The sequence below is a fragment of the Alosa pseudoharengus genome, unplaced genomic scaffold (assembly GCF_046254945.1).
Source record: "Alosa pseudoharengus isolate Yale_2024_CS ecotype anadromous, Long Island Sound unplaced genomic scaffold, YU_APseudo_1.1 YU_APseudo_1.1_scf_19, whole genome shotgun sequence".
Taxonomy (NCBI): Eukaryota; Metazoa; Chordata; class Actinopteri; order Clupeiformes; family Clupeidae; genus Alosa; species Alosa pseudoharengus.
In genome coordinates, this window is record NW_027468657.1 from 10,114,528 (window position 1) to 10,137,472 (window position 22,945).

Here is a 22,945-nt window from a genome sequence, read left to right on the forward strand (position 1 = left end):
CAAATAGCAACACAGAACAGACATGGCATCTGTTATGGATAATGAATGATTGCTGATTGAAGAATTGTGCAAAGGAGTTTCACACAGGTGTATGAGAGATTCAGGCTTATGCAAGGAATCTATACCACCTTCCTTTTGTTTAGCATGGGAAAACCAATAGAGTTTGGGGTTTTTGAATGATATCTGTGTTAACTGTTTTGCAAAAGGGTGTGAGAAATGTGTGAACCCAATGAAAATGTTGAACACAGAAAGTGTTCATTAAGACCAAGTGGATCCCAGTTTCCTTAAGCAAGTCAAAGCAATCAAGAAAAACTGTGAACTAGTTCCCCCCCTACAGGTACAGTATGTGAAATATGGTCCATGTATACCAAGGTAAAAACTCCATAGCTAACTTATGGAAACACTTACAGTTCAGACACAATCTGTATTGATGCACAATACAGTTCACTGTTCAGTTAATTTGACATTTGACACTGGAACATCTCTCTGATAACATGGCTGTGACTTAAGATTCTCAATCAAAACAAGCAGGGATTTTAATAAACGTTACACACTGCCAGAGTTAGATGAATTAATTAGCTACAGCTGGTGTTCCCATCTTCCTTATTAACAGCCTATTAAGTGTAGATGTGACATTTCAAACAAATGCCAGACAGCTCAATTTATTTGTGCCCCCATTTACTATTAAAGTACACATCAATTTGTGCTTTTCCCAGGTGAGATATTTCTTATGTCCACTCATATTTACATAATTTGGCATATAAGGCTAAAATAAATATTACAAAATAAAACACAAACAAAAAATAAAACCGGAAGAAAATGGACGAACATTATGTTAACAAAAGGAACTAAGCAAGGCCAACATTTTTCACGACCTGGTGTTCCATGTTCAAAGCCTTTTCAAAGACAATACCATAACCTTTATTCCCCCCACCAAGAACTCTTTTTCTGATTTTCACAAATAAACCATCTTTCAAAAACTCTTTTTGTGTAACTGAAATATGTCTCTCATGGGAGAAGTCCACACATCGAGAGAATGGATATGTTCATGATGAGGTATACAAATTGATGTGGCCGTAGCGCTGAAGCAGCCATTATATAGGGCTAGTGTGGAACCATCTCCCCCTCTGGTGGACATTTTGATGCTTTGCCCGCAGGCAACATTTTCACCACCTCTTCACTTTGGCATCTTCCTTGACCCTCCAGAGCATCAGCTCCATGCACGCAGTTGCGTTCTCGCCTGTGTCATGGCCGTCCACTGTATGACAGGGGAGAAGGAGGACGGTCAGACACACCAATGACGACTGTGACGAAGGTGACAAGTCCTGAGGGGCGTTCAGATTCACAAGCATAAATAAATGTGTGCAAACAGCTTTCTGTTTGCCTTGGGTTTTCCGCTAATGTTTGTGAACACTTCAAATAGTTTGAGGAAACACTTCTCCACAAACATCATGAGTTGGATGGAGAGTTAATGCTGAGATGAAATGTTCACATAAAATCGTTCGAATTTATCTAATTTAAAAAAAAAAAATGTTTACAGTGAATGTTTGCATCTGTTCAAGGAATTTGAACACACCTCTGGTCACCTGATGTTAGTTATTACATGGGGCATAATACCTCTATCAGACCTGCTCGTTTTACACTGAGTGAGTTATAGTGAAGTCCACTGTTTGATGGAGTCTGCCATTTCACACATTTTCTAAACCTTACCTTATAAAACTATTGTGCAGCCACACACTCCAGCATTGGTTTAATAACAACAGACTTACACTAACAGAACAAGCAGCTTTAAATATAACTAAAAGCAGCATTGTACTACTGAATATATGATGACCACAACCATATTATTGCACCATGCATTTCCTGTGTAGTTTCACATACCTCATCATAAACAACCTGTATATACCAGTGCTCAAGTCAGGTTGTGAAGTAATTACAAGATGTGTAAGTGAATACAAATACGGCAAATGGCTTCAGTCATCCACAGGGAGAGTTCAGTTTCACTCCTCTGTGTTTCTGCCTGCACAGAGTCAGCAGAACGTACCACTTTCCTGGATGATCCTTCTGAGGTAGTCAGCAGTTAGGTGGTGCAACTCCAGCTTATGTGGAGGCCCCAGCCGGTGAGGAAACACCACAGAAGTGTCCACAACCATGCCATGAAGGAGCTGCAATGGGTAGCAACAGTTGTTAGAGACAGACAGACAGACAGACAGAGATGTCCACAACCATGCCATGAAGGAGCTACCATGGGTAGCAACAGTTGTTATAGTGTCATTAAATGCAGAGCCATTAAATGCAGGGCTATTTAAAGTATTACATTTGACTTGACACACAGGTCATCTAGGTATATAATAATGTATTCTTCATTACTACATTATACTCATCTGTTGATAAAATGCTACCATGCCTTCACTTTCAGCTGCTTGATCATGCTTGCACACTTAGAATTGAACCTACAGTATGTATGTGGCATTGTTAACACTCAAGTTCCTGTGGCCCAACAAGTAGTTGTAAAAGGGACGATGACCAAAAAAAAAAAAAAAAAAAAAAAAGACTGGCTATTAAACACTCACTTTAAGGGCACAGAGGTCATTCTCCAGCTCATGGCCAATCAGGATGGTGTCTGAAGTGATGAAGTTCAGAAGCGTGTTCTGAACGTCCTTCAGATGGACACTGGTGGCTCTCACATCCTTCTCAGTAACACCAGAGAACCTAAACAGGACACACAGGTGTGTAACACACAGCCATCTCAAAAGTCTTAAAGTCACAATCAATATTCAATTAATTCATTCTTTATTTGTTTATACATTTACATTTACACATTTACATTTAGCCCATCTATGCATTTACATGTATTAATTTAGCAGACACTTTTATCCAAAGCGACTTATAGAAAGAGAATATTGAAGCTTAGACCTTAGCTCGGAATTACTACTGCATCCGTTAGTACTATTACTAGAGGATAAGAGTGCCGACGTTATACGTGCTAGTCAAAGTAGGAGAAGAAAGTGGAGGTAGAGGAGGGAAGAGCATGTTAAAGGCGCTCTAAGCGATACTGGGTAAAGTCACTTCTGTTGACGTTATAAACAAAACAGAAAGCTAGCTCGCTACTTCCTCCTCCTCCCTCCCGTTCAATTGAAACTCTCTTAAAGGCGCATCTCGTTGGTGATTTGGTGGAACAGTTTGTTACAGTATGTGTTTTTATGGGCTAGGTTTGCCCAAGTTGTTTTGTGGCCATTTTTGGAGCCTGGGTTGTCCACAGAGATCGCCTTTTTGTTACAGTGTATTCAGGACACAGGCAGCTAGCGGATGGTGAGGTGATGTTTGCTGTATGTGACAAAAATATTTTAGCCTAAAAAACATATGACATCGCTTAGAGCACCTTGTGTTGTTTGTGTTGACGTGTACAGCGTGTCCGGCAGAGTTTCACTCGTCTGTTCACTTGATTTGTCTGGTAGTATGGGTGTACCTGGTGTTGTAATCAATGACCTCACTCTCAGGTTGGACAAAGGTGTCGTAGATGACCTGCAGGCTGGAATTGACCACAGTCACTCTGGCCAGCTCCAGACCCTGTGTTGTGTAACACTGAGAAGGGCATGCAAACAAGCAAATAATAATACAAATACAAAAATAATTATTAAAATATAAAAGGGGTATCTAAAATACACTTCAACTTCCAAAAATAACCTGTGGGGAAGATCACACTGTAACGGAGATACACTCCCACTAGATTTTTTGGTGCCAATCAGCAATTAATGAACCAAAATGTAATAACAATATGTCAGTTTATATGTGCATGTACTTAAATGGTAACACAAAATCGTCTGGTGAAATTAAATCTTTATATGATTGTAAAGCCAGAAAGTGCTCGGTAACGGAGTAACAGAAAATCAAGTGTGTGTGGCTGTTTAAGAATTCTGTGACTTTGCTGAAACTCTGTTACCATATCGGTAACGGAGTTACACATTTTAACATGAGAATATTTCCTATACATACATTTACATTTTCAAATGAAATACTAAATCAAGTGTCCTACCAAGGTGCTTTCCTTTGGGTATTATTTTCATTTTTGACCTTAATGCCATTGATAGTGGGGAAAAACTGCTTTTCATGGTAACAGAGTTACAAAACAGCATATTGTAGGTTTCCTAAAAAACCTTTAGATATATCTTTCTTCATTTTCATGTTAAAACCATAAAAAGGGAAATATGTATTACATAAAACAACAATAGAATAAGAAACATTCATTATCACAGGCAATGTGCGTTGTTGGACATTTTCACATAAAAATACTGTAGCTCAGGGGAAAGCACAAGTCGACAGAAAAATAAAAAACGTGAGCTTGAAATAATCACTCACACTATGCACCCTCATAACCAGTAAGATGCATAGTCATACATGTCCCTGACCATCAGTAAGCAGACAAAGGTGACCACTGACTGAGCTCCTCACCATCTCGCAGTCTATCGCATAGACTCCTGGACAGCACCGTTCAGACGAGCCTGCCGGCACGGTGCTCACGAAGCCGGACAGGCTGCAGGCGTCGTGGACATGAAGCTGTCAATCACAAGCAGATCCCGTGCACATAAACATATTGTTCGCTTCATATAGTTAACATACACGTCACATGCTCTACATATAGTTATATGAGTCACGTGTATGTTTCTAAAGTACATGTTATGTCAGTGTTAATAGTGTGAGAAGTTGCTGTTGAACCTTGAACACTTGGCACCCAGAAGTCCCCGCCGTGGCCTCACAGCAGCTGTAGCGGGACTCCACGCCGCCCGGCACTGGCATGAACAAGAGAGACCATTATTAGACAGGCACTGGCATGAACAAGAGAGACCATCAGACAGGCACTGGCATGAACAAGAGAGACCATCAGACAGGCACTGGCATGAACAAGAGAAACCATCAGACAGGCACTGGCATGAACAAGAGCGACCATCAGACAGGCACTGGCATGAACAAGAGAGACCATCAGACAGGCACTGGCATTAACAAGAGAGACCATCAGACAGGCACTGGCATGAACAAGAGAAACCATCATCAGACAGGCACTGGCATGAACAAGAGAAACCATCATCAGACAGGCACTGGCATGAACAAGAGAAACCATCATCAGACAGGCACTGGCATGAACAAGAGAAACCATCATCAGACAGAGGCCTCCACTCAAAAAAGAGTTTAGCATTGACAAATATCAAAACACCAAAGCTCTTAGTAAAAGAGAATCTAACTCACACACACACACACACTAACTCACCCCTGTTTTCAGCAACTCTTCCATAGTGGTAGGTGCACTCCTCTGTCCGAGTGTGTTGTCCTGTTTGGCTGACAGAAAAGGTTGATCCACAACGGCAGCAGATTCTTTTCAATGCTGTTAAGACAACAGAAAATATTTTTCCTTTACACACACAAATGCTATAATTTTTTAACTATGAATGGGTCTTTGCAAATGTATAATTCACTTTCATAGAATAAGCATCTTGGACCATTTTAGTATCTTTTTATTCTTTAAAAGGTCTAAGTGGATGTTGCAGTAGGCAAATTCCAACATCTGACCTACCGTCAGCCATGGTCTTCTTCCTCTCACCACACTGCATAGCATAGCCAGGGTGGCCAGGGTGTTGAAAAGGATAGCTGTTTTTCCTTAGCATGTCATCAGACAGGATGTGCTCCTTCAGACTCTCATGAAGAGCACAATCTCCTTTGGGAGAGGGGAACAAGACACCCACGTCACTCAATCAGAACCAATTCACTTTTTTTTTTATCCAGAACTCCAATAGTATTGCATAGATGCACAAGTGCTGTACATCAAATGGGTTATGAAACTCTCTCATTGGGAAAAATAAATGTTTTGTACTCACTGTGAGAGGATTAAACAATAACATAGCATAACAAAATACACAAAACAGGCACATTCTACTGATAAGGAGTGGTATGGACTGGTAGTAAGATCACAGATCCTTAACAAAGGAGAAGATGCTAGTACGGTAAGCCAGAGCAGTCATTTAGCAGTCAGGACAATGCAACCCAGCCCCTGAAACTGTCTGGATATGGCATCTGATTCAACACCTGCTCCATGAAGCGCACAGACTTTGAGTGCTATGTTGCCCTTGGATTCTTTTGCTGTATTCTCTGTTCCACCTGCCAAGCAAGACAACAAAAACAACTTCAACTTTAGACCATTTACAGAGTACAACAGAGCAGTTCTGTGTTATTTGAGTCAAATGAACCTTATGAGTAGAAATTTTAACAGATTAATAAATGTAATTGCAGTTTTTGTGTTAAAGGTAGAGATAAGACAGCGGTTCTGGATTGTGCAACGGCAGATCTAGTTTATGCAGAGAATAACCTTTGGAGGGCACACTGTTTTGGCTCTTCAGTTTCTTCAGGGCATTCACAGCTACACTCAGATACTTCAGTCTGTTGATGCTGCGTTCATACACAGACTTCTCCTCAACTAAAGCCTGTAAAAATGGATAAGTCGAGTACAGTTTAGCAGGTATTTCACATTTAATCTACAGTTCACTGTGCTTGTCTTGATGAATGTGTGTATAGACCCTTTCAAGAGAGTTCCATTATCAGCATCTAGTTGGCCCCACAAGGCTTCTGTTTTAACATTCCATATGTTATCTTAATGCAGAGGAAGTAGACTGGGAACCAAATAGAACGTTCAAGCATTGTTTTTGTTTTTATTTTTGAAAGGGTCTATATTACATACAAATACTGTATGTGGATATGCAGGGCAAGAGAAGCCACCGCTAGTGTTGCGTGTGTAGTGTGCACATATTATTAATAAGGAAAATATGCACTCAGCTTAGTTCATACCTTTTCAAAAGCTTCAGGCACAGTGGCAGAGGTTTTCAGGAACTCTTCAACAAAAAGGTTGACATAGCGCTGCCTCACGTTGTGTGGGACCTTAACACCCACTTCACTCCTCTCTTTTGCTTTGCGTTTGACTGGCACTGGCTACAGAGGGAAATACAAAAGACACGCATTCCAACAAAACAAAATGGTCAACTATCTATTAAGTTTTCATAGGCCTCTGAAGTTCGCCTACAAAAAGGACCCAAAAGCGGATCTCCTATGGGCAAAGATGGCAGTTTTGGGTCCTTTTTGTAGGCGAACATCAGAGATACAGTGATAGTCAAAAGTGTTGCCACCCATGCTAAAGTTGACTATAAGAGGAATAAAAAAAAAAAAATCTTTTGGAAAATGATTATAATAGATTATTATTTTTTTTAAAGGCCATGATGCTCATTGAGCTCAATGCCAATCTCTGTATGGTGAAGGGTATGTGATGATGTGGGGCTATTTTAATTCCAAAGGCCAAGGGAACTTTATCAGGATGCATAGTATCCTGGATCCATGAAATAACTGGCCTTTAAAAACAAAACAAAACAAAAAAAATCGGCCTGCCTCTACTGGAATTTAACATATGGGTGCCAATACTTATGAGCCCTGTATTTTAAAGAAGAACATTTATTTATTTATTATGATACATTATTCATTCACAATGAAATGGTTTCCTTAACGGTTGGATATTTCCTCATTTTTTCACTTAAGGCATTAAGATCAATCTCCAAAAGATGATTTATATTCCTCTTTTTAATCAACTTTAGCATGGGTGCCAACACTTGACCATCACTGTATACATGTATAGTCAAAATGCATAGACAGCGGCGGGCAGGCTTACTTTAGCGGGCGTAAGGTGCACAGCCCGTGGCATCACTACGGGGGGAGACACAGTCATGGGCATAGACACGGTCATGGGCATGTAGTGCCCCTGAGGGAGGATGAAGTGCATGTTGGGAGGCAGCTGGACGGTGGTTCCGACTGGTATGATGTTAACACACGCTGAGAAGATTTGAAAGACCATTAGCTTTGCATACAGCCACATACAGTATGGGTTGGTTTTACTGGACATGCAGTAAGGCTAGTCCTAGACTAAAGACTTGATTTCAGAGGAGACAGAAGTGCTCTTAGTCTAGGACTCACTCCATGTCCAGGAAACCTGAAACCAATGCCATCTTTTCACACCAAACCAGTTCCTTAGAACATCTATGAATGAATACCATTTTGTGGAAGGCTGGGGTGTGAAGTGAATTGGGCGTATTTGCCGATATGCCCAATGGAGGGGCCTGGTCCCTGGATGCCCCTGATTGCTGTGGTCAGCACAGACGGCTGCCGATGGATAAACTGCTGCTGTGGCTGTGGCCTTCTCACAGGTGCTGAGGTCATCAGAGATGCTTCACCTCGCAGGGGGATGATCACCTGTGGTTTGGGTTTAGTAGGGGCTGCCTGAGTGATTAAAAAACACCAAGAACACACATAATGAACAATCGCATAAACAAATTAATGTAACATACAAATGAATATAGAATACAATATTCTGTGAAGGTGCAACTATTACTACTACTACTACAAATAGCATTTAAAGCTAGAGAACAATACAGTTCAGCAAGACTTTCACTTTCCTCAAATTTTGGTGTATGGGCCATTCTTTTCTTCTGTCCACTGTCCATTTTCAGTTTCAGGTCAGCCTCTGTAAGTTTACCTGCTTGCACCTGAAACAACAAGTAGTGAATTACTGCATCTGTTTTCAGTCCTCCCGTCATAGAAAGCCATTACAAATCTCATTCAACTTACAGGGGAAGCATCCTGGATGCCGGAATCACCATCTTTATTTCCCTCCATGAAAATCTTGTAGCACTCTTCCATCGGGTCACTTTCAGACAAATCCAGGTCAGAGTAATTGAGCTCTTCCTCCTCAGAACTTGAGAAAATGTCAGTCTCCTCTTTTTCCATTCTTCTGGGCACTGTGGCTGATGCTGGTGGACGAAGTACAGCAGGGGCTTGATGGACAACATACCCAACACTTGGTTCACCCATTGGCTTCTTTATCATCTGAAACCGGTTGGGGTTTGATGTGGTCACCGCTGCATCTAGATATCTCATAGACTGTACATTACTCTGCCCTCCATCCAAGTGCTGTGCAGTCATGAATGAAGGTGCAGGAAGTTTAGAAGTACCTGTTTCGTTTTTAACATTTTGCACTGAGGTCCAGTACGAGCCTGTCAAACATTCAACATCCTGACCACTGCTCCTGGTGTGTTTTGGAGGAAATAAGGAAGTGGTTTGGTGGTCAAAAAGTTGCAGGTTTTCTTTAGGTACCACAGTGTGTTGAATATGACTTTGGGGTGCAGTGGGGAGAAGAGAAAATTGGTGATTTTTGTTGGGTCCCTCCAGTGCCTTTTCTAGACTGTCAATCTGGACCTGTAGCTCTTGCTGGAGACTACAGAATTCCAGGTCTTCGTTTTGATTACTGACATCCAAGGCATTTCCATTCATTTTCGGAACTAGTTCCAGGTCACTTGTACAGCCAATTGTTTCACTCTGATTCCTCAGATCGTCAAGACAAGCAGAAAGGTCATCTAGAACATTCTCAATATTAGGCCTTTTTTCTCTTTCTTTTTGATGAGAACGTGAAGTACCATGGTTGATTTCTGTTCCCTCTCTAGTTGCAGACAGACCAGCATCTGGTAAACTTGATGCCGCAATCTCTCTGCCTCTTTCAAAGCAATGCAACACTTTTCCGTTTCTGGTCTTTGCTTCTTCTGAACTTTTCACAGGTGATTTAAGTAGTTCTTTCTCACATTGTTCATTTGTCTGCAGGTTTTTATGCGTGGACAGCGCACAGTCACTAGAGAGAGCTATACATTGTTTAGCCTCACGGATTTCCTTTGGGGGAGATTCTGTGGGTTTGGCTTCAGTGGACATGGTTTGTGCAACTCCCTTGAGACCTCGTGGATCCTCCTCCAAACATGGCACATCAATCACAAGTGTTCCATCATCTGAGTCATCAGAATGATGAGATATTTTTGTCTCTTGGTCATTACTTTGATTATCCCTTTTCTTGCATTGCTCCAGTGCAATCTCTTTGTCTTTACACGGTTTGACACTACAATCTGATAAAGTGCTTGACAATAAGCCAGAGGAAAAATTTGAACAAGGATCATATTCCAAATCAGTAAGGGGCCTAGATTTCTCCAATACATATTTGTTGGCACTTGGGTTGTTTGCTGCAATTTTATTTTTACTTTTGGACACAGATGTGCACATCCTGTATTGGTCATTTTTTCTAGTCTTGTAATGAGACAGCTTTCTCTGTTGTTGCTCAACCTCACATTTGACTGATTCAATTTGTTTTTTAATTTTTTCAAGTTCTAGTAAGCAAGCTCCGTTATCTTCTTGGGTGCTTAATGTTTCACAAGAAGACCCATGGTGCCTTTCAACTCCTAGACACATAACAGAAAACATTATGGTCACAAAATCGCCCAAGAGGTGCAAACTGCAGTGAAAACCAAATCTAAATCTTCGGTGTGACTGAAGGGCGGATCAACACTCAACCTGTTGACATATTGAGTGGCTTACCTCGCGTTATTATGGGAGAAACATTCCCATTACCTGGACGGTCCTCATGTTGGTACTTGCAAAAGGGTCGATTACAACGACCGCGTTGATAAAGAGGGCATTCAAATTCAGAAAGGAGTGAAGTAGAAGGAAACATTATTACAACAACGTAATGTTACGTTTCAAGTCTTATAAGCCTTACTGTGCCCAACAATTATACGTTCCACCGCGTTTTTATAGAAGACGACGAAACACTGGCGGTGGAAAATGTGGAGGAATAACTGAAAACGGAAGACACGTGGGGATGAGTACGACTGAAGTGACAGGTCAGCTGACCAACATTTTAATTTGACCTGTTGCACCTGTTGTCAATTAGCCTACGATGTCGGTAGGGGAATTTAACTGATAGATTAATATTAAGAGGGACATGGAATAACAGCCGAAAAAACATGGAATTGGGCTGTGCGTAATTCCTAAAACGTCAAGGCATTGCTGGGTAGGCTATTCGTTGGCATAATTTGTATTGTTTTATGTGTCGCTTTAGAATCCCATAACCATAATAACCATAATATACCTGTATATTTACAGAGCTGCACCCTCACATGAGAGTTGCCAACTCTCACACATTAAGAGTGAGATTCATTCATTTAATGCTCCACGCGCTCTTACACCAATCAAATGCGTGAGGATTGGTTATCCTTATGATTTGAATAGGCTACTCCATAAAATGGCACAATGGTAGGCCTATACCTCTGATATTCCGATTTATTCCTAGCAGCTTGTTTTAAATAACATGTTTCACATGAACAATTTAGTTGCTCTAAAAGGGTGAGAAATAAACAATAACAACAATTTGGTGAACAGTCGAGGAAGAACTAAAGGCTGCATTTGTTAATACTTAAGATGTGCACTGAGCAAACTTCATCCGATTGTGCATTTGAGGTCCAAATCAACACCCACAGTTTCCATTAAATTAACAGGTCAGCCAAAGTTGTGCTGAGAATGCTAAACTCTCACTTGCCACGACGTCTAGCAAAGTTTCTAGAAATTCTTGAAGAAATAGAATTAGGGAAATCGTCCCTTCAAATGTGATATATATTAGCCATGTTAGCTGTCCATATTAGAAAATAGAAAATGACTGACTGCACAACCACTGAAGGAAATAGGATGCACTGAAGTTTTGGGACAAAAAAACTACGTTTGTCATACAGTGGAGTACAAGAACATTTCCATGACCAAAATGCATTTCTGCAGTAAAGTACAGTGTAGTGAAGTGTTCATGTCCAAAAGATTTGCAGTTATTTTTTTGTAACGCCTACAGTAGCCTACAGTGCACTGGTTATACTGTAGGGGACCACTGGCAGAAGGGTTCAGGTCAGCCAGTTAAAGGAGAAGTTCGGTGTGATATTGACCTACAGTAAAGTGTGTTGAAACATGATACCGAGTGCAAACTTTTATCTCATAGCTCATCTCGGCTTGTCCCCTGCACTCCGAAATCTGGCGCTAGTTAGCCGATGCTACCAACAGGTTTTCAATGGTGGTCCCTCGGGCATCGGGCTAGCCATGCAATTAAATCTGTTTTACACCATTTACGAGGCTCAAAGTAGCTCCACACTTCATTGGTAGACTTCCGAGGGCCCTGACATTTAAAACGAGACATTGAGAACTTTGAAAAAGCACTGGTAGTTTATTTACAAGATGATTTATACAGACAGTACCTTCAGGAAGTTTACCGTTCACCGCCATCTTGAATTTAGTCACGATAAGTCCAGCGAAGAATACGAATGAACAGGTATGATAAGGGATCAGATTCCAAAAATAATTCCGTGGAAATGCATGGATTCCAGTTGCTTCCAGTAGCAGCAACTGGAATCCATACATTTCCACGGAATTATTTTTGGAATCTGATCGTTGCAACTACTGCCATCAATCATTATGTTAAGCCTGTCTACCGACTCTATACATAATGTGATTGGCCTTATTGAAGCTTAATTTTTCCAGCTCGCAAGCCAACGGAGAGTTGCTAGACTAGCCTGGGCAGCCGCTAGGGTGCGTCTAGATTTCTAGGCTAGACGACAACGGCTATTCCAATCAAAAATTCTGAAGCGCTTGAGAGCACCTGATCAGCCCAGATAGCAAAATCAGATTGGCAGATAGCGGACCGCTGGTGGTATGCCGCTGATGGCGTGCCACTTGTGGTCCGCCGTTCGACCACCATCTCTTTAAATTTAACTTGTCATGAATATTAAGAAAAGTTAATAAAATGATATATGGTGTATAACTGAACAAATTAAAAAGATTTTAGACCAATAGTGGCAAAATATTGGGCAATTTGTCAGCAACCCGCCAGCGGACCACTAGAGAACCAATAAGTAAAATGCCAGCGGACCGCCAGCTATGCCCCCAATGGACCGACAGTGGTCCGCCAGCCTCTTGCTATCTTGGAGAATAGGATGTACTCCATGTAAACAGACGGCACAAATTTTTCAATCGAATAGTGAAATCGGAATGATAAAAGAAAAGCATGTCCATGTAAACCCACCTTATTGGTTCATCTGTCAACTTCCAGGATCAGCTAATCTTCATGGACTGGACAACATCATTTTTGGCCATGGGTTACAGTATGTGGCATCTAATTATTGCCTAATTGCCAATATGACAGAAAGGCTTTTTAGCCAGTTCATATATTTCCGTTTGGACCATCAGCTGTGTTGCAATGGCACCTTCTGTTGTATTCTGTGAATATCTTGTTTATGCTCAACAGGGCAACTCTTAATTCAACTCTGACACATTCATAAATCCTTCAGCATCTTAACATGCTCAATCACTAGGTGCAAAACCCAGCCAGCTTCATGTAAACAGGTGCACTAAAACAATAGCCGCTACAACACAGCTGCCGCTCCACCGGAAATATATGAGCTGGCAAAGAGCCTTCCTGGCATTATAAGCAATTGGCTTGTTTGTGAAAACGAGGGTGGACCGCATGTGGACACAATTTTTTAAGATGGCAGCTGCCAACTGAGTATACTTTTGGCTGATTTAGCAAGCATAGCTTCAGCCATTGAAATGAATGAGGCCGGAACTTCCTCCCTCTCCCTGGTTCTATATCTCAATGGCTTGTGCTGTCTGTCCCCTTTAAAGGGACACCAGGCAACGTTTTCTTGTTAATTAATCATCTTCGTAACTCGGTATATGGTTAAATGACTCATTACGGGGCGAATGAAGGCTCTCTCGCCTGCCCCTACTGCCTGTAGGAAGAATATCCCACTTGCAAGTTTGGTGTATCCTACCCGCCGACCGAAGCAGGATCAGTTTACAGCACAGAGGCAGGCTAAGGAAACGCTAGAGATTGTTGCAAACGTGTGTATAATGGCAGAGCCGGCGAAGAGGCAGCGAAAACGAGAGCTTCAGACCGAGCGAGGGGGAGTTTCGTAGAGAAAAAGCATCAGGCTTGCCTGGTGCCCCTTTAAGGACTGGTCAAGCATAAAAGAGAAGCCATATCCTTCAACGACCTCCTGTGGCCTGGACCAAAGAGTATCATAAAGATGAAAAATGACGTCTGCATGAGGAAGAAACTTTCCCCCACATAGACCTTAACATCCTACCTTCATTTTTAAAAAAATCACTGCACAAATATATTTTGAAAGTTATAAAAACTGTCTTTGAAGACATAAAGCATAATTGCTTGAATCCGATAACAATTACACAATTTCATATTTTATGTTGCATTCATCCAAAACAAATCAAATGCATATGCACTCGTCAGAATTTCTTAGTGTATAACACAAAGGTTTAAAATGAGTGATGCTCTATTAAGTTAGTGTTACCACTCCCCCACACACAATCATGTGTATGATAAATTGAATTAAAAGCGAACAACTGTTGAGACATAATGTATACATATGGGTTACTCATATTGTTCCTCTACAGTGAGAGCATACGTCTGCTGCTGCATCACCTTCGCTACTCCCATAAATGCTCTGTAGTCAATGTCATATCTCACCTTCCACACACTGGACTGGAGCAGGCAGCTTTGTGAAGCTCCAACCAGACTGTTGGAAGCAGCTGGCTTCTAATGTCCAGCTCAAGGACATGTCAAAATGAATGCAGGGTAAACAGGGTGCAAGCCTGTGTCCTCTGGGCACACCATGTCTATTATATGACCTGAACTTGGGTTGCTCCCACAGCTGCTATGGCATACTATGGCAATAATATCAGTTTATGGATTTATGAGCGTGTCAAAGTTTGATTAAGAGTTGCCCTGTTGGGCATAAACAAGATATTCACAGAGCCAGACAGTTTTGAGACACTCCATTTCTCATAGCTGGGGTAGCGATGGACTGAGGTGTTGCCAAGTGCTGACAACTAGTAGCTGGAGGCTGAAATTATAAAAGGAAAGGATGTGCAGAAAATAGCATTACAGATAATATCTAATTAAATCATTCCCATCCTATGTGTCTTTTCAAGTACTGTGTAATCTGCAAGACACCTGCCAACAAGGTGCCATGTTTAATAGAGGTAGATAATCCTTTCCAGAAATTTTTAGAGTTGTCACCTCTAGCAAGATTTAAAACATTTAACAAGCATTCCGAATGTTTTCTATTAGATAACGCAAGAGAGAAATTCAAAGAGAAGAGAAATTCAAATACATATATTAACTGTGATAAAACGCATCATTAACAGTCTTCACATATGTTAACAGGTAATAGTTGGAGCATATTTGATGTGATTTGGAAGTTAGTTCCAAATGCTAGTAAATGCTACATCACTATGTTTGGTACTATTAAATTATTTAGTATGAACTATGTATTGTATGTGGTGAAAGAAGAGTGAATTGATAAATATTAAATATATTACTGCACACAATAGATATATTAAGAATCCATTATTTCCCAATTCCCATGCATAAAGTTGTCTTGTCTAAATTGGCTCCTTATAGACCGCTGGTTAATTTGGGAGATACCAGATAGATGGAGGAGGAGCAGCTGTTAACCTGTTAATCTGGATCCTGCCATCACATGAGCCAGTGCACCACCTCACTGAAAATACGAAAATAAACATGATGGGTCTGGTAAGTCGACCAAAACAGCAGTACAATGTAGTTGTGTTGTGACAATGAGTATTTACCCGCTATATCTGATTTTCCACATAGTGGAAGACTGTACACAACATCTAGCTAGATGTTGGGATAATCAATGAAATGATGCAAGGAAATAGTCTAATGTTCAATTTCCTGGACCAAGGCAGAAGCAAATGTCATTTGTTTTTTCCAAAGAAACATGTCCAAGTAGAAAGGTTGATGATGTCCTCCAATTCTGCTGTGGAAAAAAAAAACTCTGTAGAGTTCCGTTCAAGTGACTATTGTAGAAGTGGATTTTATTTAATCCATTTAAACCTGTATCTACGTTTCATGTAATTTTGTAGCCTACAAGTATAATTTTAAGGAATTATTACCACAGCAATCATTTGGAGTGTTATTTATCTAGGTTTACAAAAAGTAATTCCATTGGCACTTTACCTGATCAGACCACTTTGGCTCAAGAACCCTTTAACCTCACTATTCAATCAGTGGGCCACAATGGTGGAATGAATCTACCATCACATGCTGTTGCTATGGAAATGGGATTCTCAACATTCTTGTTCTCTAGGATTCCAATTTAATCTTCAGATAAACATCATGGTATGAGGGAGGCATTTTATTTCTGGTAAGGTTATAAGTATATGTTCTCAGAGCTCTATATGGAAATATGTACATCAATTAAAATGGAGGTCTCCGGGGTTTTCTGTGACAGAGATACATTCCTTGAAGGTTAGCCTGGCAGTGCAATATATCCTATTTTGAGCTCTGTAGACATAATGACAGGTTAAAAAAATGTCTGTCAACTGTGAAAAGATGAATTTTATTTCTCACGTACGAGATATATTAACCTCAATTTAGCACACACTTCTCAGGCCACCAGCCCTTGGGCAACCGCTGTTGAAATCAGTGCAATTGAAATCAATGTGAATTTATAGTTGTCCGTTTCAGTCTCCAGTCATGCACAGTCTTATATCTGCACTGACAGCCAAGGCTCCATATGTAATCAACAGACAGGCAAGCAGTGAGATTCTACTCCTCAAGCTGAGCCAGAGGCCTGATTACATATATGTGACTATAAATCATGATATCTTCAATTTGTCAACAGTTTGTTTTTAGTCTGACTTGCCCAAAGGATTCAGGCTACTTCCTCATTGTATCCTAAAGTTTTGTACATTAAATGTTGAATCACTCATCCAAATGTACAGTAGTTACTGGAACCTCCCCCGTGCTTCTGTTTGATTGGAACTAATGTATAGCCTGTTGAATCACTACCAAAAGATTTTTGGAAGGTGATGTTTTAAATGTCTCCAACAAAGTCATTAATCTGTCGTGGTGTGCAGTTTATGGACTCTGAAGTAATTAGGTATACCGATGCAAATGAAACACTTAGTGTGATACTGCTGTAATTTGGTGCCCATACAAAGCCTACAAGACATAACACTTGTGCCACAATTTATCTTTATCACGAGGGAAGGATTAGTAAAACTCCTTCTTAAACCTGCAATGGTGCCCAGACTTCTCTTAACATTCATACTGCAAAACCATATTATGAAGACGTAAAGCATAACAGTTGGAAATATGAAAACGAGCCATTGAAGCAGGCTAGTTTATCTTAGTAATAATATCAGCCTTGTGCTGCCATTTCCCTGTGAACCCATTGGGGACCGGCCGCCATCACTTTCCGGTCACCTCTATTGAAAGCCCATCAGAGCTTTTTGTTCTCCGGCTCCTCTGAGACCTGCCAGGAGGAGCTCAGGAGGAGGTTTCTGTCTCCCTCCGTCTCCTTCTGGGGATTGAGCCATCAACACCTCTGCCGGCGCAGCTCCAGAGCATAATTGTATCGGTGCGGTGAGTCTGTGAAAGACTCTCAGGCCGCGGAGAATCGCATTAGGCAGACCCTTTCGCAGCGGCTCATCCAGGCTCTCGCCTCTTCTCTTGTCGGGAGTTTTTTTTTTTTTTCTCTGAGCAAAGGTATGATGATCTTTGTATTGACCATATAGGATTTTGTCACAGGCAAGTGACAAGTAGACAGGAGGGCACTTAACATTCATTGATTCGTTCTTTCATACCACTCACGCCCTCCACACCATAAAATATTGTGCCCTCTCGCATATATGTCATGCTGAAGCAGTCCTAAGTGATCCTATATTCCCAGATCTTAAATGATTCCAACCATGTAGGGAGCTGGCAAAGCAATAGGCCAGTTTTAATGAGGAAACATGGTTCTTGCTCCATGTGTCATGTACCACTACCATTGTGTAAGTGTGTAGCTGTTGCAACCGGAGTGCAATTCTGTGTTGTGATTGGACAGCCACATGTAACCCTAGAGATCACATGACCTTTCTGGGAATTACTTGTGGCTTACTCAGGAAAAAGATCAAACTTGCGTCGAATGAAGCTGTGTCTCTGCCATGATCCATTACAAACCCCTGTGAGCTTACATAGAGGTTCATCTTTCACATTTGACTCCCTCTCCTGTGTCATTGTTCCACATACTATTGCTCGTCTCTGATGCTCTGCACCTCACATGAGGTAGTGACCTTTTTTCAGGGAATATTGCCTCATGCGTTGCATGTTTTTTGGTCTTTCATCTGAAAATGCTGCTGTTTTTGTTGATTATTGCTGGTGGTATACCATGTTCAGTGAATTCCTGTTTTGTACTTGCACATGTATTCCACGGTGTAGGCCATTTATAAAATATTCAGTGGATTTATGTTTATATAATGTTTGAAAAAAGCCAGTGCTTTCTAGGTTACTTACAAAAGCCTAGAAAATAATAAAATAAACTAACAACTCTTATCATGTGCCTAAATCAATAACGAGCATCGATAGTTATGAAGTGCCATCTAATTTTCTTTAGTTGCCCTGTGATGATTCAAGTCCTGTGACCTGGCGGTGATTCATTGGGGATTCATTGCACAGACATAATTTGAACATTATCTATCAGTGTGGGCTACATGGTCAGTACCTGGCCCTGATGGGGAGACAGAAAAAAACACACCATTATGTTCTGTGCACTGTTGGTTACCATGGTGAGATGATCTATTGATGTTGGTCGGATTTCATGTTCTGAATGCTTGTTAACAGGCTAGGCTTTGAGACGGGGGAGTCGAGCACAGTGCTAGAACAGTCTGCTACCACTCTGTTTTAGAATGTTCTGGAACTTTCAGTCCCTTGTCCTCACAACATTTCTGTCTGTCTTTCTGCCTTTTTTTGTATACATTGTATTGTATGTGTGTTCTGTGTGTGTGTGTGTGTGTGGGGGGGGGGGGGGGTGAGGGGGGGGGGGGGGCACTCAAGACATTGAGTGACAGGAAGCCAGTGGGAGAGAGAAATGTGGTGAGATCATAAAATGCCCAGGGTTGGACTCGAACCTGGGCCCCTGTGAGCACTTGGGACCTATTGTGGTATGGATGCTGTAGCCACTTGCGCCGTAGTGCATGACACTCCCTCTTTTCTGTCTCTCTTTCTCCTGTCTTACTGTCTTACTTTTTCTTTATTTTTTGCTCCCTTTGTCTCTCTGCATTGAGCTTTTGCCCTGATGAAATGACCAGCAGTCATCATCTTTGGTGTGGCCCAACCCGTCTATTATTATCATTGGATCTTTTACAATCACTGCATCCGCATGACATTTTTACGTCAAATCCACTCACGGGAATCAATCAGGCATAGGGCGCATTATTTTATTCCCATTAATCTGAGTTATAAAACCTTGACACAGGAGACTTGATTCCATTTGAAATTTACAGCCCATGGCGAAGTCGAGATTGTGGATGTAATTTTCAGCATTGTGCATCATGCATGCATGGCCTCTCGCCACTCACCTGCCTTACTCGTGTGTGTGTGTGTCCACATTTTTGTGTAAACACAGATTGCATGCCCAAATGTTCTCCTTCTGTATTTGCAAGCTTGTGCACATCCCGTATGTCTATTTTTCTATCTCTTTCCAGCTGGACACCTTCACCAGACACTTCTGTGTAATAATGAGCATGCCCGCTATTTACCACTTCTACCACATGGTGGCAACAAAGACCACTCCTGCGGTGTGTGGTGCACCATCTATGGCAGGCTGCCTGATGCATTTCCTCTATAACATTTGACAGTCAGTTTGGTTTGAAACCGCAATACACACTGCATTACTGGAAGGGCCCTTCACAAGTACAACAATGCTGAGAAACCAATTTCCCTTCAGTTTCCCTTCGAAAACATTTGTCTTCACTATGATGATAGATACTGGTAATGCCCGTGGTAAAATGATGCATAATACCAATCCTTCCTCAGCAGAGTCACTGCCTATCTGATAAGCCATACACAACCTATACTACTTATAGGTACTGGGGCCAAATTGATTTTGCTTTCTCTTCATTTTTTTTCAGGAAATTCCCTGGTTATGTAAATTCATTACTATTGGCTAGTTGCCAAAACAATTGACTGGTATTAATGTTTGTACATAATTGTGTTACGCAATCTCTGCTGTGTTTTTCTATAGACAACTGGATTGGATGGCAGTACTGGCTCCAATCTCACACTCACACACACACACACACACACATACTCACACACACACACACACACACACACACACACACACACACACACAAGGTGCAGTTAAACCCATAAGTATGATGCGACAATACAATATGGCATTCAATTATGATAATTTTGTTTACCATTTACCGAGTATTGAAAAATTTCCAGGCAGGGCGGCCCCAGTGTGACACTATAAATTGTCACTCAAAGATACCCGGCGATGCACCCCTGGCAAAATTAATGGTCTTTCTTCAATTACCTCCATAGCTTCGAGCGGTTGTCAGCGTATATCATGTATGCATGTATATCATACATCTGATGAGTGTGCCTCGGCGAAGGGTGTACATTAAGGGGACGATGAATGACTCCCATCCTCCTGCCCCGAGCCGGAGCCGGCATCTCTCACGCGGTGGGCTCGGAGCCCTGAGCATGTGGTGTGTGTCATGGCTGGGGGGACGAGGAGCTTCGGGCTCGCGGTGATGCCGCCGCCACACGGTGCGGTGCGGCACCACAAGATGTGCATCGTGGGTATTTGAGCGCAGACGGCATTCATCACGGCAGCGCGGCCCCACTCGCCTGTTTGTTGTGCTTGGAGCCCATGAGGTAGTGTATATCATGAGACACGTGCTGTCAGTCATGAATAAGAAGGAGAGGGAGAGCGAGAAAAAGAGAAAGAGAGAGGGAGCGAGAGGAAGAGAGAAGGAGGGAGAGAGAGAGAGAGAGAGAGAGAGAGAGAGAGAGAGAGAGAGAGAGAGTGGAAGGAGAGATGAGAGAGGCACTGAATGTTTAATGTATGCATGCTCAAGAGTGCAAGATGGGCCTTTTGTGAATGTCATTACCATGCTAATCACAAACTCACTTTCCTGTGGAGAAAAATTACCCGTGCAAAAACACCTCTCTGCATCGGCTTGTGAAATTACCTTCCGTACTTAACGTCAGCGCAGCGAAGAGGACCACCAGATGGCAACAGAGCTTCAATCTGCGGTCATGTCTCACAGATAGGATGGGATGATGCCAGAGATAACCTGCCAAGAGCACTGCAGAGTATGTGGCACACAGTGTATTAAGGGTGACATCTTGCTCACAACAGTACCACGTTTTATTTATTTTTTTGTTCTTTCTTTCTTTTTAAACATGTCGACTCAACAAACAGTCAGAGCCAGCTTTTGCAAGGAGGATTAACATGCAAGAGAGAAGGAGAGAGAATGAGAGGACAGAGAGAGAGAGAGAGAGAGATGGAGAGAAGGTGTGAGTGGATTTAAAAAACATAACATACAGTCTGAATTTGTAAACAGGACCAATAATTGTGAATCCAACCTATGAAGATAAGTAGGTAAAAAACTCACCACACAAGTAATTTGTCACCAGTCGATTAGACAGCTTCGGCATAGTTTGAATAGAGTGGTAAACTTGGACTTAAAAAGCACAGTGGGTGAGACTCAATGAACAATCTGTTCCACTGCGATAAGTCAAAGAAAAATTTGTGTACAAGGGGCATAATTTGTACTACAAAGAATGTCTTCTTTTTAAAAAAAAAAAAAAAAAACACTGTTGAAGCCAAAGGAGCATGGCTTTCTTTTTGGTAACCCAGTATTTCTGTGTGTACAGTTCTACAAGTTTTATATTTCTTATGTTATCAAAACACTGTCAGCATTACTGCTGGTGGCGAGTTCTTTAAGCAGATCAGCGTGTAAAGAGGCCACCTAGAGATGAAGTGCCAAGGCTCTTTCAAGCATGCTACATGTCTGTACAACACTGGCTTCAAAATAGCTTATTATTCTGTCTGTACATGTATACTGGAACTGTGATGGAACTCTATTTCAGAAGAACGCCTGAATCAGAGCTGCTCTTTTTTTGGACAGGTAGATTGCAGCGAGAGAGGAGAGGCAGAGATAGCCAAGTTTGCCAACAGCACAGAATGGTCTGTAAACATCCGATGAAGTCATGCATAATAATGTGTAATTTTATGCACTTACTGAAATAGAAAGGATGCAAGCGTGTCATGCTCTCACGATACAAGTTCAGTATGAGTTCACATTTTGAAAAGGGAGGATGTACAGTATGCCAGAATGTAGTGACTGTCCATCTGGGGCTGCACCAAAGACTACAAAAAGGACATTTAGCCGTCCCTGCCTGTGAATAAAACTGCAGCTTTGACGTGCTACAAATAACACTTATCAGATGAACAGTGAGTGGCGAAACGCTCGCTCTATAACACAACTCGATTGGGAGCTGCCACACTAATGAGTTTGCACTTCTATCTCTCTCTGGTTTGCTCAGTCTTTTTGTGCCAAGGCCTTTGAGGGTTCACTGTGCCAACTATTGTAATGGCTTTCTCATTGTAACACGCAAAATACCCCGCAACACCCCCCCCCCGCAACACCCCCCCCCCCCCCCCCCCCGCCTTCTTCTTTTTCTCTAGGAACTCGGGAAATCCAGCAACAAAAAAATTTCACGTGGGAAAGACAATGAGGCCATAGAAAAACTTGAGTGAATTATGGGTGCTTGCTGCGATTATGAGGAATTAAGATGACAAAGACACGGGCATGAGAAATCCTTGTCTTAAAACGCTCCAAAGGGATGCAATTAGAAAATGGCACGGCCGGAGCCCAGAAAGAGTAACAAGTCAAAGAGTTATTCTCTAGAAGCACTTAGATAGAACATATTGTTCAATTTTCCACCCACCCACTCACCCAACCACAAACCCCATCCACACCCCACCCCACTCTCACTGTTGCTGGCTGTGCTAAGGAAGAAGACTGTCTGACCATAGTGAGCCCTGTGCTTTAGGATGTGTCTCCCTCCATCTTTTGACAATTACCCCAGACCTTCTGATGGTTTGTACCCATAGCCACACAGGACGTCATCACCAGAGTTGGATATGTTACTGTTGAGGTGAAGCAAATCTGGGCAAAT

At 41.7% G+C, this 22,945-nt stretch overlaps 1 protein-coding gene across 1 annotated transcript in view; it reads right to left on the reverse strand.

Moving 5' to 3' along the window:
- Positions 1-1,166: 1,166 nt before the first annotated feature.
- The window catches only part of LOC143132848 (uncharacterized), a 31,182-nt gene continuing 9,403 nt past the window's right edge, over positions 1,167-22,945 (reverse strand). Inside the window, exons 2-15 of the mRNA XM_076292671.1 lie at positions 9,333-10,304; positions 8,656-8,837; positions 8,082-8,307; positions 7,703-7,863; positions 6,835-6,975; positions 6,359-6,473; positions 5,570-5,710; positions 5,267-5,380; positions 4,717-4,790; positions 4,453-4,557; positions 3,470-3,585; positions 2,574-2,712; positions 2,045-2,165; positions 1,167-1,258 (exon numbers count right to left, since the gene is read on the reverse strand). Of these exons, the coding sequence (XP_076148786.1) occupies positions 1,167-1,258; positions 2,045-2,165; positions 2,574-2,712; positions 3,470-3,585; positions 4,453-4,557; positions 4,717-4,790; positions 5,267-5,380; positions 5,570-5,710; positions 6,359-6,473; positions 6,835-6,975; positions 7,703-7,863; positions 8,082-8,307; positions 8,656-8,837; positions 9,333-10,304 (2,699 nt within the window). The remainder of the gene's footprint in view (positions 1,259-2,044; positions 2,166-2,573; positions 2,713-3,469; positions 3,586-4,452; positions 4,558-4,716; positions 4,791-5,266; positions 5,381-5,569; positions 5,711-6,358; positions 6,474-6,834; positions 6,976-7,702; positions 7,864-8,081; positions 8,308-8,655; positions 8,838-9,332; positions 10,305-22,945) is intronic.